General features: G+C 41.7%; 1 protein-coding gene across 1 annotated transcript in view; it reads right to left on the bottom strand.

Annotated features, from left to right (window-relative positions):
• Positions 1-15987, bottom strand: part of ghrhrl (growth hormone releasing hormone receptor, like) — a gene marked incomplete at both ends in the record, with an annotated part of 28041 nt that extends 12054 nt beyond the window's left edge. The window contains 7 exons of the mRNA XM_080860210.1: positions 777-930; positions 1150-1279; positions 7141-7238; positions 11209-11300; positions 12582-12689; positions 15425-15530; positions 15964-15987. Coding sequence (XP_080716336.1) covers positions 777-930; positions 1150-1279; positions 7141-7238; positions 11209-11300; positions 12582-12689; positions 15425-15530; positions 15964-15987 — 712 coding nt within the window. The remainder of the gene's footprint in view (positions 1-776; positions 931-1149; positions 1280-7140; positions 7239-11208; positions 11301-12581; positions 12690-15424; positions 15531-15963) is intronic.
• Between the last annotated feature and the right edge of the window lie 537 nt (positions 15988-16524).

Genomic DNA, 16524 nt, shown 5'->3' with positions numbered 1-16524 from the left:
AATGAGACATAAACATTTTTTTTTTTTGTAAACAAAGTGCCTACTGTATAAAGTAAAAAAGTGGTCTCGGACCACTTAAGGGCAACACAGACATTAGACTGTTTTAAGATTGGCCTAAAAACCCTTTTTATTCAGAAAGGCGTTTCCTACTTTTTTTTTTTTTTTAATTAAAAAAAAACGGATTATTCTTTAAACTATGCTTTTGTTATGAGCTGTTTTTAACTATGTAGCACTCTTAGATTCTGTTTAAATGTACACTACAAATACAATTAATTATTTATTTATTATTAAAAAAGACAGCTTATATAATGAGGTCAGTTCACCAGAGGAACATCTACATTCAGCTCCCTCCACATTTAAAATGTGTCTCATTTCAATCTCCATATGCAAATTTGCACATGTTTAAGTCAAAGTAGGTCTGAGACAAGTAGGAAGGGCTGGAGAAAGTAAGTGATAACACATGCTGCACATGTCTGCACCTGATGAGAGAAGCTAGCAGCATCTAAGCTGGATAAGTCAGGAGCTGATGTTCCCATGAAGCAGACATGTCTGTGCTGAGACTGGACAGGAAATTACACATGTGCACACCCACCCACACACACACACACACACACACACACACACACAGACGCACACATACACACAAACACACACACAGACGCACACACACACACAAACACACACACACTCACAAACACACACACCCCCCCCCACACACACACACACACTGAGACACAAACCCAAACAAGCATTAAGGTTTGTGTGAGATGGCTCACCCCAACCCAGTAGGCTGAAGGCCCACAGGCACCCCCGGCTGGGAGGAACTGCCACGACCAGGAGAGAGTTTATGTAGAGCGCCTCCACCAGGAGCCAGGAGAAATTACACATCACGCAGTAGTGGCAGAAAACCACAGCTGCCTTACATGCTGCCTGCCAAGAGAGAGAGAGAGAGAGAGAGAGAGAGAGAGAGAGAGAGAGAGAGAGAGAGAAAGTTACAACTTCATACTTCAAGATGAAGACAGTATTACTTGAGGGAATTGTTAGTGCCTCATGAAGTAATTGTTTGGTTGTTTTAATTAAGTGTGCCATGGCTGTAAGGAGGAGAATGAAGCGTCTAGATGACAGGTGTGCAGTCATTAGCGGACTCACTGTGGAAAGGGCGCAGTGGTCCATATCCTCACTGAACAGAGTGGCGTCTTTGATAAACACAGCCACGGATTTTAGAATGAAGGTGAGAAACAGTTGAATGTGGATGTAGTTACGTGCACAGTGGAGCCTTCTGTCATGGGGGCACACACACACACACACACACACACACACACACACACACACACACATTAATACATTCAGCAAATAATGAAGGAGATTTTGCATGTGGTTCCAGCTTCTTCTTAATTTTAACATCCATATTAATTCACATGTAGTTTCTAAATAAACAGCACGTTTTCGAATTTTACATCAAGAATGTCACAAATTGAGAATAAGGTTTACAAGAAAAACCTGGGTTACAAGGCCAGACTGTCAGGTGAATGAGTGGATGGGTGATGGGTTGTCTGTGTAATGATCCTAACCCTGCCACAGCGCATGTCAGCTCTGTGTCTTATCTGTGGTGAGGTGCGCTGACTGCTCAGGCCTTATCTTGTTTGAGGAGTAACGCTACAGGCTACGAGCAGCCGGCTGGCAAGTTCCAGTGGAGAGGACCAGACTGATCTACACACGTGGTGAACTGAGAGACTAGCAACTTTAGATAAGAGGCTATGGTAACACAGGAAAATCAGGGAACAGTGTACATTTCTGTATGCTGTGCATTCATATGCATACAAGCTGAAGCAGGATCTTGGGGTTTTGATGAAAAAGGTGGCTGTGTGAAATATTTGCTCATCATTGTGCTGAGAGGAAAAGGACTGTGTTGATGTGGTGTTATACATATGGAGTAGGTAGTTGTGCAAAACCAAGGGTTTTGTAAATGCACCAAAGCAAAGTCCTGTAATCCTCTGTCTGAGTCTGGGCAGACAAATGAAATGCCACATCAGTTGTCTTAATGTCATTCCCAGACAGCTGGAGCCAATTCTGCACCTCAATCACATCAATTGGCTGACTATTACGGTGTGCATCAATCAACAGAAATACCTCTCTGTGACAGACACCATCCAGTCATATGTCTGTAAAATGGCCACAGCAAAAGCAGCTGTTCTACTTTGCAAATTACCAAGATTCTGCCCACCTTTCCCTAAAAGTAGCTATAAATCACAATGTGGTACCCAGGTTTAGTATTTAAGAAAACCATTTTGTCAGTTGCCATAGCGGCATTAACACAAAGAAATTATTCTCTGCACGCTCACTTTTAAAAGTCTACCCTTCATTATTTCCCCAGCCAGGTAGGAAATAGGAGTACAAATCTGGTTTTATATCATCCAGGCTGTAATTGCAACTGGCAAACCCTCTCTGACATAGGCTAAAGGTTGACAGGTTAACCAAAAACTACACTCTCACTCTTGTTATCCATTGCACTAAGATCAAAGAAAGAGTTGCATGGTATCGCTTTATTTTTATGCAGTAGGCCTACTTTTAAAACACTTTCCATGAAGGAAGATGTATTGTCATCTACAGAGGGGCAGAACCTGATCACCATTTGCTACAGAATCATTCCCATTCTGTGACTTATCTGTACTTCAGACTTGGCATTGTCCGCTATGTTTCCCCCAGATGATGATTCTGCCACCATTCTTCTCCAGACTCGGCAGACTGCTCCTCTCCCACATTGCCATTAGGCCTACCGCTTTCATTATGTCTGTTTGCACTATCCAATTTTTCAGTTTATACAAGGTTGGCACAACCAAAATAACTTCATTACACCTATTGTTGCATAGACAACATAATTAAAGTTGTCGACATTCATGTTTACAGTTTTTCACTGTTGCTAAAACCCGTTTTTCAAAACAGTAACGTCTTTCTCAAAACTGCACACAGAAAATTGAAAACCTCACACACAAAATGCTAAACCTGACACTCCCTTTGCAAGATGTCTCTTTGCTATCAAATCTCTTTACTGTTCACAAAATGGAACTCGTGTTTTCATTTGGTACACACAGCCATATTTTCAAAACACACACACATACATTCATTTAGTACACACAACTAAGCATTAGCTGCACACTACCAAGCATTTACAGCACACAGAAGTGCAAAATTGAAAACACAATCATCGAAACACACCATATGAATGACAATGACTCATTGAGCCCTTTCTCCTTTTGTAAAATGTATCAGTGTAGGCCTACATTTTCATAGTCAAACATAAAACAGCAATACCGTTGTTCTCACAAACCATATTTGCAATTTCAGTCTCCTGTTCCACCAGATTGTATTGACATAAAATTGTATACAAAATGCTTATAGTTTTTCTCAATTGCTTACACACATTTTTTGAAAGCATGCCTCGTTCTCAAAACTCTAAACACAAATCCCAAAGCAACTAACTGAAAATGCAAAACCCTTTATATCTCCTGGAAAATGCTACTTTGCTTTCAAAAAATATTGAAAGTGTGTTTTCTTCCTCCACAGTGTGGTTCTCTTTCAGTCCTGCAAAATACAAATACTGTGAGCACACTACGTATATTATATTGATATGCAGTATTACAGTACACAAGACAAACAGATTTCGTACTTGTTCTCCATCCTGAAGGTTCTAATGAAAAACCATGAAAACATGGTCTACCACAGCGGCCCAAATCTCATTAGAGATGACCATTCTCCTTCTTCTTTCTCCTGATCCTCCTCCTTCTTCACCTTGTCCTCATTCTCTTCCTCCTCCTTGTCCTCCTCTTCCTTCTCTCTGTCCTCCTACTCTTCAACCTCCTACTCCTCCTCCTTCTTGTCCTCCTCTTCCTCCTCCTCTCACTCTTACCCCTCTCCTTCTCTGGTTGTCGATCTTTTCAAAGTTTTCAATAGTTTATCCAACAAAACAGAGGCTCAAGACACTTTTATGGTGCAGTCCTCACTGCAAATTGGTCAAAAGACCTGAAAGTTTAGAGATTTGACTATTTGTGGCTTGCAGGTTGATGCTTTGAGATTTTACTTGAAAATTGTGTGCAACAACAGAACTTTGTGTACACTGTTTTGACAACAACGTGATGTGTAATTGACATCAGTGTGTTCACAAGGAAAATCGGACTCTAATGTAGATAAGGGAATCTTAAGTATTTCCCACTTGGGGCGAGCGATTGATACATGACGTGAAGGTTGTGCAGATTGTGCCGAATTTTCGCTTTATACTTCTTAACAATAGTGAAAAACTATAGTATCAATCCAAACAGCCTTTACTATCTTTTAAGATCACACCGCTACTCCACTTTCAATCAGATCATTTTCAAAAACAAACAATTACATTATTTATGTCGGCTGCTAACAGACTGTTGTCATGCCCTAGGTCTGTTAGGTCATTCTCCAACTTCTCTTGTAACTACACTGGAAGTCAATGTTGTTTTAACAGCATAATGCCGTGTTAATATTTTAAAACTGTCCATACCTGGGACAGTCATACTCTGGGCTGGTGTGCCTGGGCCCTGGACAGAATAATGTCAGTGGGCCCCCGCTCCACCTCAATTAATGTGAAAACACGTTTGACAGAAGGTATCATGCTTCATTGTATCAATTTGACTCTCATTCAAAAATATTAAAAATCAGGCTTGCATGTAAGGGATAATGTATGGTCCATTATCGAAAAATGAATCCCTTCAGGATGATTCAAGACCAAGCCTGTCCAACCTTTTAGGATTTTTTGTAATTTTTTTGTACAAGAACCTGACATGCAGTAGTTACTTGCCAAAGTTATTTCTCCAAAATGTCTCTTTTTAATGATTTTGCTGCAATGATTTGTGGCCAAAAAATAGTTCTTTGCACAATTAGAACTGCAAGACTTCAATGACTTCAAGTTGCATTGAATTCCTGTTATGTTAAGTGAACGATATGAACAATATGAATCAGAAGCACAAAACCTGTTGCCAATGGCAGCAGTCCTTTAAAAAATATATATATATTTGTCTAAATATTCCACCAATTCAATACATCAATTATTAATTATATATCACCTCACCAATCCAACTCTCCTTAAAGCTCTAAAGACAGAAAATCTTTAAGTATAAGGATAGAAATTATAGAAAATTAGATAAATAGCACACTCGTTCCGCACTCACTCACAACGCTCTGGCTCTGCCCACTCACTCAGTACTACAGAGAGAGAGAGTGCAAAACACTCTAAATCTAAAACCAGGTTCCTGCAGTAAAAGTGCATTAGACAGGCTGTAAGTGTTTTACGCAGCGTGCAGGTTGTTGTGGAACTGCAGGTCTAACAAAAGCATTCAGAGATGCAGATGTAATTTGATCCTCATGATCCAGCTGCCTTAGTCAGATGGGCTCAAAAAAAATAAAAAATAAAACATAATTTATTTAGGACACTCAAAGATCATCACATTCTCCAGCGGAAGACAAATTTAAAATGAATTTGCACGGCACTCCACTCTGGCTCAGAATGTACTCTGGCTGGAAAAAAGTCACAGATGTTCCTCTGGCAAGGGAGGAGAGTGGCATGCAATGTCAGCGTAACTCCTGTGTGCGCATATGGGCTGGAGCAGGTTACTATGTATGTAACAAGGCTCTTTTAGCACCGCGGTCAATGGCCTATTGACACCGAGCACTGCTGGGCAACAAAAACCACCTGCAGTAGAGGACTTACTTCAAGCTACAGCGGCTGCTATTGTCCATCTGGATCAAGGCAGCCCCAGAAGCTTATGTAGGACACTTGGGGAACAAAGGCTGTCATGCTCAGGCATGCTCTTTGGCTGTGCTAGGGCTCCAGACTATTGAGAGGAAGCAAGACTGCTGCTGCTTCTCTGAGACTCTGCCTTCTGCACATCAGGCTTTAGGCACATCATTGGGCAGCTGTATCAGAGAATGGCCCAGCACCTCCTGCTGTCCTCCACTATGAGACCCGGCCATGGGCCCTTAGCAATCAATATCAATTTCTATTTTTGTCAGTTTGTCTTAGTGTGTATGATACCATACCCCTGTGTGACATTTAGACTTATGATACTCCTTCCATGGATTGCAAAGGTCATGGTCATTTCAAAACCAGTGTACCTCCTCAACAATATTACTGTAAACACTTATACGTCTTTAGTAAGACTAAGGCTTATCCATCTTGGATATATAGCATATTGGTGATCCTTTAATCCCCGCTCTTGAAGGTTGTTAGTTCATAAAAAAGACAAGGTAATAAAGAAAAGACGTAGCTGTGTCATCACCGCTCACAGGTTTAATGTCATCTCTTTGAGTACACACAACACCCATCTGCCATGTCTCCTTCTCTTAGCTCTGCCTCAACCCATCCCATTCAGTTATGGAATCAATGCCTCTTTTAATCAATTTGCCAATTTGAGACACAGGGTTGCAGTTGATGGTCCATGGCAATTGATTGTCCATTCAGAGGGACCTTCAGATGATTTGATTACAGAGGACAAAACGCCTAGGAGCATCTGTACACTTGTCTTTGTGTGTGTGTGTGTGTGTGTGTGTGAGTGTGTGTGTGTGTGTGTGTGTGTGTGTGTGTGTGTGTGTGTGTGTGTGTGTGTGTGTGTGTGTGTGTGTGTGTGTGTGTGTGTGTGTGTGTGTGTGTGTGTGTGTGTGTGTGTGTGTGTGTGTGCGTGTGCGTGTGCGTGTGGTAAGTGGAGCACCCCTAATCTAAAGTCTAAATAATTGCAATTTCCCTATTGCTCCGACTCATTTTCTCTCCCTCTACAACATCTAAATTTAAATAAGCCCACAAAATACACTTAAAATAATCCAAGACGTGAATATAAATCTACAGTCTCTTCAAATCTAATTTATACAAAAATACCTTCCAAAGAGGTGACGGATAAAGGGGACTCTTTATATTATGATTAGTTTGTCTCGATGGCATGAAATTGCCATCTGCCTTGAACCATGAATGTGCATGCAACTGCTTCAATTAGGTGGTACATGCACTTGTTCTCCTAATTAGTTAGTAAAAAATGGCCTGAGGCAATGATTGATTAGTGCTGTTATAGGAGCTCTTAAGCGGCTAATTACTGCAAGGAAGTGGAGAGGGTGTCGTGCGTTTACCTGAACAGCAGCAGAATTACCACAGCAATGGAGAGAGAAACCAGTGACGCACCGTAACCGATAGAGTAGATCAGCTTCACAGTGGCAAAGTATGACTCCTGGAATAACACATTCAAAACATTTAGGATCACATCACAGGACTTTGAAAAATAAAACTGGCAATATAGGCCTATTGTGTTTTGTGAAAAGAAACATAGCTTTGACTTAAATCTTAAAATTTCTCAGACCCGTATTAAACATTCAGCAAGTAACATCCCGACTCAAAGTCAGTTCCTAAAGTCGACATATACTGACCCTGCATGAGCATCCATTAACAGTATTAAAAATACTGCAAATCTCTGGATACAAAAATAAAGAAAACCTTATGACCTGAAACCTGAATGTAAAAGTAAGCTGTGTTATATATGTGTTATACATTTGATGAATGGCCATAGGTCATTAGACTATTGTGGTAGGCAGGACCAAGGGGGACATAACTGAGATAAAAATGTCTTTCTTTTGCATTTAGTCTTCAAGGTCATTATCTGTTTGTTTAATTGATTCAATCCTCTGTGCTCCTACTGTGAAGAAGTATCAAAATAATTTGCTCCCAGATAGCAGACCTCAGTGTAGCAATTAATTACATGCAGCCTCAGGGAAGCTTCATGCTCTTCAAAACAATTAGCAGCAAGAAACAAACTAGACTTAGATCCAATTTACATCCCAATTGACCACCAATGGAAATGCTGTGCAATGTTCAGAGATCTTCAAAGCCACTAGTTGCAGTGCCATTATGTCAATAGAATATTCAGAGACCTCTAACCTCCAACAATAAAAAAGGCACTGCTGCAGTGTGGAGCTCCTGTGACCCAAACAGAGGCTGACGCCACTGGCAGACCAAGTGTGTTGCACTCAACACAAGCAGGACATACCTTTCATACCCGTCTTTCGAAAGAAAATACAAAAACAAATATAGCTGCAAGCAGCGATGGCGGTTTCCTCCAAACATTGCAAACCAGGGAAAAATGTATTTTTGTGACAATTTGTCACTGTATAGAAAAATCCATGCTGCATACTTGCCAATGGGATATTAAATTTCAAATGCAATACTTTGAAGATCCACAAGGGCCATGGCTTCAAGCTAAGAGTGAGTGGGGGTTTGGTCATCAGACAATGTCCTTAAATGAGGTGTGTGCGTCTTGCACAGCTCGCGCGTGTGTCAAGAGAGAGACTGAGTGTGTGAGACACGCGCGGAGGGGCAAAGAAGCAGAGAGGCAGACCTTCTATTGAAAATCACCCTAGAAATTAGCCAAGCATGCATGTTTCAAATATTCACCAAAAATCTACTTTTCATCTTACAGTCAACTTTTTTTCAGATTTGTGTACTAAACCTTCTCAAGTGTCTTCACATGAACCTGTGATTGAATCAGAGTATCACTTTTTGACCTGCGGATGTGTAAAGCATTATTTTAGCGTTAACAATGTATCCAATTTGCTTTCTATCAATCATTTTTCAAGATATGAAGTTGCCTTTGCACATGGGAACATGTTGTAGTGTCTTCCAGTGACATATCAAGTTTGGTGTTGATTTCTCAAAGATTTGCCAAGATATGACTTCACTTCCTGTTTGGCGACTTTTCTGCTGAATTTTAGTGGCTGTACCGGACAAACGGTTGTGAGGATCAAAATTCTTTGATCCAGGGAATCCAATGGTACCTCATTTTTGAAAATCGGTCATATGGTTCAAAAGTTGCGTGTGTTACAAAAGTCCAACTTTGACCTGTTGGTGGCGCTAGAGTGGTGTAATGAGAGCCATGAAACTTGGTGTGAATGAAAAAGGGACTGTCCTTAATGAGTGTGCCAAATTTCACAAAAAGTTACCATATGGTTGTATGGGCTGCCATTGACTCCCATTGCAGCAACATAATAATAATGCCTACGATAACAATAGGTTACCTCCTTACGGAGGAAACCTAATAATTAACATAAAATGTACATATCTTCCCCAGCAGCCTTTGTGGCTCTTGGCCTCTGAGCTCAGAACGGAACCCCATCCCACCCCCCTCAGATCCTATGGCAACTGTCACCTGCAGTTAAAGTGAACTGCATCTTTATTTTATTGGAAGATTCCAACTGTAATCACAACATTAGACTAGTTTCCAGCTATTTCCTGTGTCAGGCGTTCTGTGCTGTGAGCCTCAATGTTTCCCTGGTTACATGAGTACTGATGTGTTGGGTTTCAGCTTTACTATGATTGGCTTAGATGTAGCAAAGTGCTTTATTGCTTTAAAGCTGCATAACAGGGGGCAACATACAGCCCTTTCAGGAGCTATGGCTTGCAAACTCTCTAAAGACTCCATTAAAGCTCTGTTCATGTTTTTTAAGCATTGCAACCATCTATGTGGAATGCTTCTAGGGCCTCCTTGATGATTTCTAGAAATGTCCATGCTCTACATATGACCACAAACCTTGTAGTCCTTGGGTTTTAGCATGTATTTATCACCCTATTATAATGTTGTCTACACCCCAGGATACAAATGTGTATCTATAATAAGCAGTAATTAATATTTACTTTTCTTGGGTAGTTTGAGCTGAGTGGCCACTGCCTTTTTTCCGCATCTGCTTTACATATGACCACAAACCTTGAAGTCCTTGGGTTTTAGCATGTATATATCACCCAAGGCTAAATAGTCAATCCTCCCCCCTAGTGTTGGTAGTATCTTATGTACTCTATTGACGTTTGGATTCACCCTTCACTATGTAAGCAGGCGTTTGAATGAAATACAATGTGGGGGCGGGGTCCTGCCCGTCCGCCGGCTTAAACGTCACGACACACCTGTGTTGCATGAAGCAATTGGGAAACGAAATATAATGGGTTTGTTTGTATAGGAACAGGAGGTCAGGGACAGGAGCACGGCCGGATTAACCATATGGGCAACTGGGCAACTGGGCAACTGCCCAGGGGCCCCAAGACGACAGGGGCCCCAAGCAACCGATTTTTTTTTTTTTTTTTAAATATATAGTAATGATAATAATAATAATAATAATAATAATAATAATAATGATAAAACATGTATTGCAATTATACAGTACATACATTTGGGACAACAGTGACCAAAAAAATCGCTTTCGTTAACGTCCCACTATGTGTTTCAGTTTGTCTGTGGTGCCTCCTTGTCTGTGCAGCAGGGCACCCAAGTATTGTGATTTCTAATAACATAAGTTCACATTAAACATAATTTACAGCATATGCATTAAATACTTTCGCAAGTAAGCTGTGATATAAGCGAGAAAATGCAATAAAGTACTGTATGTATAAAAAACAATCAAGTAAAGTACAGATACTCAGAAATAATACTTGAGTAAAGTAAGAAAGTATTTTTCTACTCAAGGACTAAAACACCCCTGTGGATAGGTATGGTTTGTGTTCTGCGGCGTGGGGGTAGGTGGGCACCAGAGTCACTGTTGTCCAGGGGCACCATGAAGTCTTAATACGGGCCTGCACCCTATTATAATGTTCTCTGCTGCTCAAGATACAAATGTGTATCTATAATAAGCAGTAATTATTATTCACTTTTCTTGGGTAGTTTAAACTGAGTGGCCACTGCCTTTTCTCCACATTGGCACAGTGCAATGCTGGTCTTTTGCTGAAAGCCACAAAGCAGCTCCAATGGAGCAGTTGGGGGTTAAGTGCCTTCCCTAAGGGCACAAAGTGGAGGTTAATGAGGCAGGGAGGCTGCGGCTCTTTCTCTCCCTGCCACCTCAACCTCAGTCGGGCAGGGGTAGAACCAGTGACTGTTTGGCCAATGCCACTATGATTTTGTGTATTACATTATACACAAAATTATTCCAGTCCCCCTAACCCCCTTCTCATCCTGGCATCCCCCTCCTCAGTCCCTCCTCTGTCTACGTAACCTGTAAAGATTTGGGCTTCTTTAAAAATGCCTTGAGACAGTCATGTTACATATATAAATGAAACTGAACTGAAATCATATTATATGATGCTGAATGACACGACTGAGCATCAGCTGAGAGAACCAACTGCCTCCAAACTGAAGGGAAACAGGAGGTCGGTACATCACTGCTCACCTCAGGTATGTCGTCCTCCACAAGGCAGGCCACGTGGTACGGGGGGAAAGGGTGGGACCAGCCGCTGCTCGTGCAGTTTCGGCTCACCATGCCTACAGAGGCCAGAGGTCAGAGAGATGGCAGTCACAGGACAGATCTATCACTTCTCCTTACCCAGTCCTCTGCATGCAGTCACTCACACCCAACTTCCATATACAGCCCCGGAGAAAATTAAGAGACCACTTCAAAATTATGAGTTTCTTTGGTTTAACTTTTTATTGGTATGTGTTTGAGTAAAATTAACATTTTTGTTTAATTCTATAAACTACTAACATTTCTACCAAATTTCAAATAAAAATATTTTCATTTAGAGCATTTATTTGCAGAAAAATGACAAATGGTCGGTTGGGTTGGACTAGAAGAAAGCTTTTGCTCAATGTTCCCCTACTCTGAGGAGTGGTTTTTCCAGCTGGACAATGCTCCATGCCACACAGCGAAGTGAAGGTGTGGATGAAGGACCGCCACAGCAGGACCCTGTCATGGCCAGCCCAACTCCCAGTCACCTTATCCACAGAGTTGTGCTCATAGGGTGAAAGCCTGCATTTGCTCTCTTTCTGTTCTCAATGTATCTCTTCCTTTCTGCGTTTCAACCCTTTTCATCACATCACAAAGGCAGCAAATTGACCCAATGCATCTTTTGCATCACGGCGGTTGCTATGGATTTGATGATTTTTAAGCAGCTGGTCTCAGTCATCTGAACCTCTGATGGAGGCCACAATAGAAAATCCCAGGGAAATTTGTTATACATACATTAAATATACAACCCTTTGTTGTATATGAGCCATGTTAATTAGTACCTTATTTGCACAAGAAGCACATTCATTTGTTGGTTATTTTCTGAGAACATCATTCATCTTTAATTCATGTGTCACTGTTTCATGTGTCACCCTCTAAATTTCCCGCGGGATTAATAAAGTATCCATCTTTCTATCTATCTGAACTTAAAAATACTTTAACAATGGACATTTCCCAACCTATGAATTTACAAACAGAGACAGGAAATTTGAGAATGGTAATGCTGATCTTAGTAAAAATGATTACTTTTAATGCCAGCGCCACCTCTTTTTTTACAGACATTCACAGAGTTGATCATTCAAAGAGCTTGTGTTTGTAACTAATCTGTAAATGTATGATCTTTATATATTGAGCAACTGCCATCACTCTTCACCTACTATATCCTAATTGTTTTGCATTTCTTCTTACCTTAAAAAGATATTTAGCTGTGAAACACACAACATTTTTCCATTATTCAATACGTTCCACAATATCATTGTAATTCCTGATGAATCCTTCAAAAGGTGTTTTAAACTCTACAGTGACTGTAAACAGCCCACCTGTGCTGTTCTTGAAGAAAGAGAAAACCGCCGAACAGGGTGACTGGGCCGTCTCTCCAACCATGGCTCCCTCCCAACACATCACACTGTCCCACTCCGGTAGACAGCCTTTACAGCCAGAGAGAGGAAGTGAAAGAGAGGGAATAAAAGAGAAAGAGAAAAACAGAGGGGCAAAAGAGGAGAAAATACACAGAGACATGGAGTGTGTGTGTGGGAGGGGGGCAGAAAGGAAGGGAGAGGGAGAGAAAGAGGGAGAGAATGTCATGACAACGGACTGGCTGTTTGTCAAGAGGAAATATATACAGAGACAAAAAAAAGAAAGAGAGAGCAGAAGATTGCATGGTGACACTATATTTATTCAGTATGATAAAGCAAGTAAGTAGTTTTCCGATTATCAGTGAGGTGAGATATTTCCATCTCTGAAAAGGCCTGTCATTACTGGCTCCCGCAGCCAACCTCCTCTTCTGGAGAAATCACACTCTCAAACGCACAGAGATAAAGAGAGCGGGCCAGGAGAGAGATAAATAGGGTGTCTGTGTGTGTGTGTGTGTGTGTGTGTGTGTGTGTGTGTGTGTGTGTGTGTGTGTGTGTGTGTGTGTGTTGTCCCATGAGATGCGCTGGTGAGACTGCTCTGTCTGTGTCTTTTACAATTCTTAATTATCACTGTTATGAGCATTTAGGGGAAAAGCATTAACATCATTAATAAAGACTTCCTTTAAGCAGTGCACCTTGGGTTTCAGGGTTGATGTTTCCTATTCATTGTCTTATATCATACAATGATAGGCCACAGGTCCAAGAACAGTATAACAACACTTTTCTGAACTGTCAAATCAGTATAGTTTGTATGTTATGCAAGAAGTCAGGCAAATATGTCTGACTAATTTCAATGTATTTGTCTTTCCTGAATAGCCATGAACATGCATGAGTTGGCCACTGTCGCTATGTCTATATAATTTCAACAAAGAAGTGAAACAAATCTGTGAAACCAATAGACAAAATGACACTTAATGTACATTATACAAACACTGTACACCCATTCTCTCAAACATGCATTGTTGCCCTCCCTCTCTGTCACATACATATGTCAGTCTTATAATATGGGTTAACAATTAGTTACAGCTGAATACAGAGTTCATATGTAATGAAGACATTTAGTAGGGTTACATAAATCCTTTATTCATACTCTAATTGCCCAAACTGTGACAAAGAGTAATTGCTCCTAAAAACAACTCAGCTTAGTTTCAGTGAAAAAAAAGCACTTGGATCTCACAGAGGACTTGATCAGCTCCTTTTTATGACTCATTAAAGGGGACTGGGCCATTTCTCTGTCAAGCACACTTCTGAGGCAGCCCAGTCTTTGACCTGGTCATGACCGGAACACGGTGCGCCACTGTGATCACTAAATGGGGGGTCAGAGGGACATCTTGGCTTGAATCATAATTAAGTGGGGTTTTTTTTTTTACAAGAGGGTGGCTAAGAACAGTGACATCTTGCACTGCATAACCATCACAAAGTTGTGCACTCCTTTTCTATTGCAGGTATGACTTCAGCCACTGCATCACTGATGACAGGGTGACTGATTACTTGCTTTGTGATTACTTGCATACTAAAGAAGTATAGTGTCACCATTCAATCTTCCGCGGGGCGTAAGCTAAAAATGAAAATGAAAATGAAACTCCCACTCACAGGCGGGGGCAAGGGGAGGAGGGCCACCTTTTTCATTACGTAGAGAACTCCCAAACGGTTGAATCTACGTCAGTATCAGCCTTGCAAGGTTCAGGATGATTTTTTAACAGAAGATGGTTGAACTATTTACAACTTATGAAATGCTGATTTTCATAAAATCGGTAATTTTGTCAAAATGTACACCAACGTTGATGTGTTTCATCACATTACAGTCATACTTACTCTTCTAGTTTACAGCTGAGTACCTACCAGTCAATCTTGAGTCAGTGCTCATAAATCACTTGGGTCAACCCTAAAGTTGAGGAAGGAATAGGAAATATCTAACACTCAACTGTACAGCATACTGTCTTAGCTGCTTACCTCCTTGGCTAGTTTACTCATGTTGGGTGTGAGGTGTTTGTGCTGATGGTGGGCCTCTGTACAGCCAGTAACCCTTAATTATGCATTTTTAATCTCACTCCCATGGGCTTGTTGCTGCATGCGGTACACAATGGCTCACCCCCTCCAAGCTCTCAGAAAACCTCAATCCTTGTCTAATCTTCCTTTTCACTCCCAACTCTTGAACCCTGAGCACTGCCTTAGACCTGGTGTGTCCTGTCACACTTACTGCCCTGAGACCTGATGTGCTTCATGACCAGTTCAGCTGTCAGCTGTATAGAAAATTGGATTTTTTCCCCCCCCTTTATTTTTCCCTCTCCTGCTAAGCACTTCTTCTCCCTCTTTCAATCTTTCCTCTCTCCATATACTTCTCCTACTCCTCTGTGCCTTCAAAACACTTTTATAATCTCTTGTTGGGGCCTACTGTGGGCTCCCTATGAGCAGGCTGCTTGTCATGCTTTCCACCTCAGTGGGGAGTTCTTTCTACTTGTCACTCACTCCTCAGGCTCGCTCTGGGGAGCAGGGGGGATTATGAGGCTGTCAAATCAGTATAGTATGGTGCTACGGCTCAACGCCTGTCTCTATGGCTGTAGTAAGTTAAAAAATCATTCTGAAACGGAATTTAATAGGTAAACCTGTGACCTGTGTCTGTGTGTGTGTGTGTGTGTGTGTGTGTGTGTGTGTGTGTGTGTGTGTGTGTGTGTGTGTGAGTGTGTGTGTGTGAGTGTGTGTGTGTGTGTGTGAGTGTGTGTGTGTGTGTGTGTGCAGGAGAGACAGACCTGAAGATGAGTTGTTCCCATACTCTTCAATCTGTCTAAGGCAGCGCCTCTCCTCCTGCTCCAGCTGGTAGATGTATTCACACTCAGGGTGCAGCCCTGCAGATGCCTGCAGAAGAGACACAAGAGAGAGAGAGAGAGAGAGAGAGAGAGAGAGAGAGAGAAGAGAGAGAGAGAGAGAGAAACCGTAAGCAAGAGAAAGTAGAAGCACTAAATACAGGAGTAAAACTGACAGCTTAAGTGACTGGGACAGATATGGAGAGAGGGAGCGAGAGATAGACGAGGACGATGAAGAAACAGGGAAAATGGGGAGCATTCAGCAGACCCAGCGAGAAAGAGAAAGTAATTGTGACAGTGAAGTTGACAGCACGGTGCACGGGGGAGAAAGCATGACACAGCAAAACATGATTTCCCTTGCGAAGACCACAGGATCAGACAGCGAGAGACAGAGACAGACTCTTAAAGGCTCTTAAAGAAAGTGTGCAAACACGTGTCATCTTGCTGTGACCCACTCTCCGACTCGCTGGAGCAGACAGTCAGACCTGCTCAGTTCCCCTCTCAGACATCCTGCCTCTGTCTGTCTGTTTGTGTGTGTGTGTGTGTGTGTTTGTGTGTGTGTGTGTGTGTGTATGTGTGTGTGTGTGTGTGTGTGTGTGTGTGTGTGTGTGTGTGTGTGTGTGTGTGTGTGTCTGTGTGTGTGTGTGTGTGTGTGTGTGTGTGTGTGCGTGTGTCTGGGCGGACAGAAGCATATTTTGTTAAAGATTGGCTTAATTTCTTATTTGCTTAGTTGGCGCCTCAGGGGGAAATTGCTGGTCATTTTGAAAGGCAACAGGAAATATAACATTAATCCCTCTGACAATGAGTTGTGCTTTGATTTCAGAAAATGGACGGTTAGGTTTTCGAAATTGTTTTATATCACTTCTCCTTCCTCCTTTCACCCTGTCTGTCTGTCTGTCGGTCTGATAGATGGCCTACCTTCTCTCACTGAATGTCTCTCTATTTATGTCATCCAAACACCCACCATACATACCACCACAACCACCTCTATTGCAACTCCAGCCTCCCCAGGGAGAAAAGGGTCCGTGAGGTTGAATAGTAAGTAT

This window comes from Sprattus sprattus, assembly GCF_963457725.1.
Source record: "Sprattus sprattus genome assembly, chromosome: 2".
Classification (NCBI taxonomy): Eukaryota; Metazoa; Chordata; class Actinopteri; order Clupeiformes; family Clupeidae; genus Sprattus; species Sprattus sprattus.
This window is presented reverse-complemented; position numbering and strand designations above follow the sequence as displayed.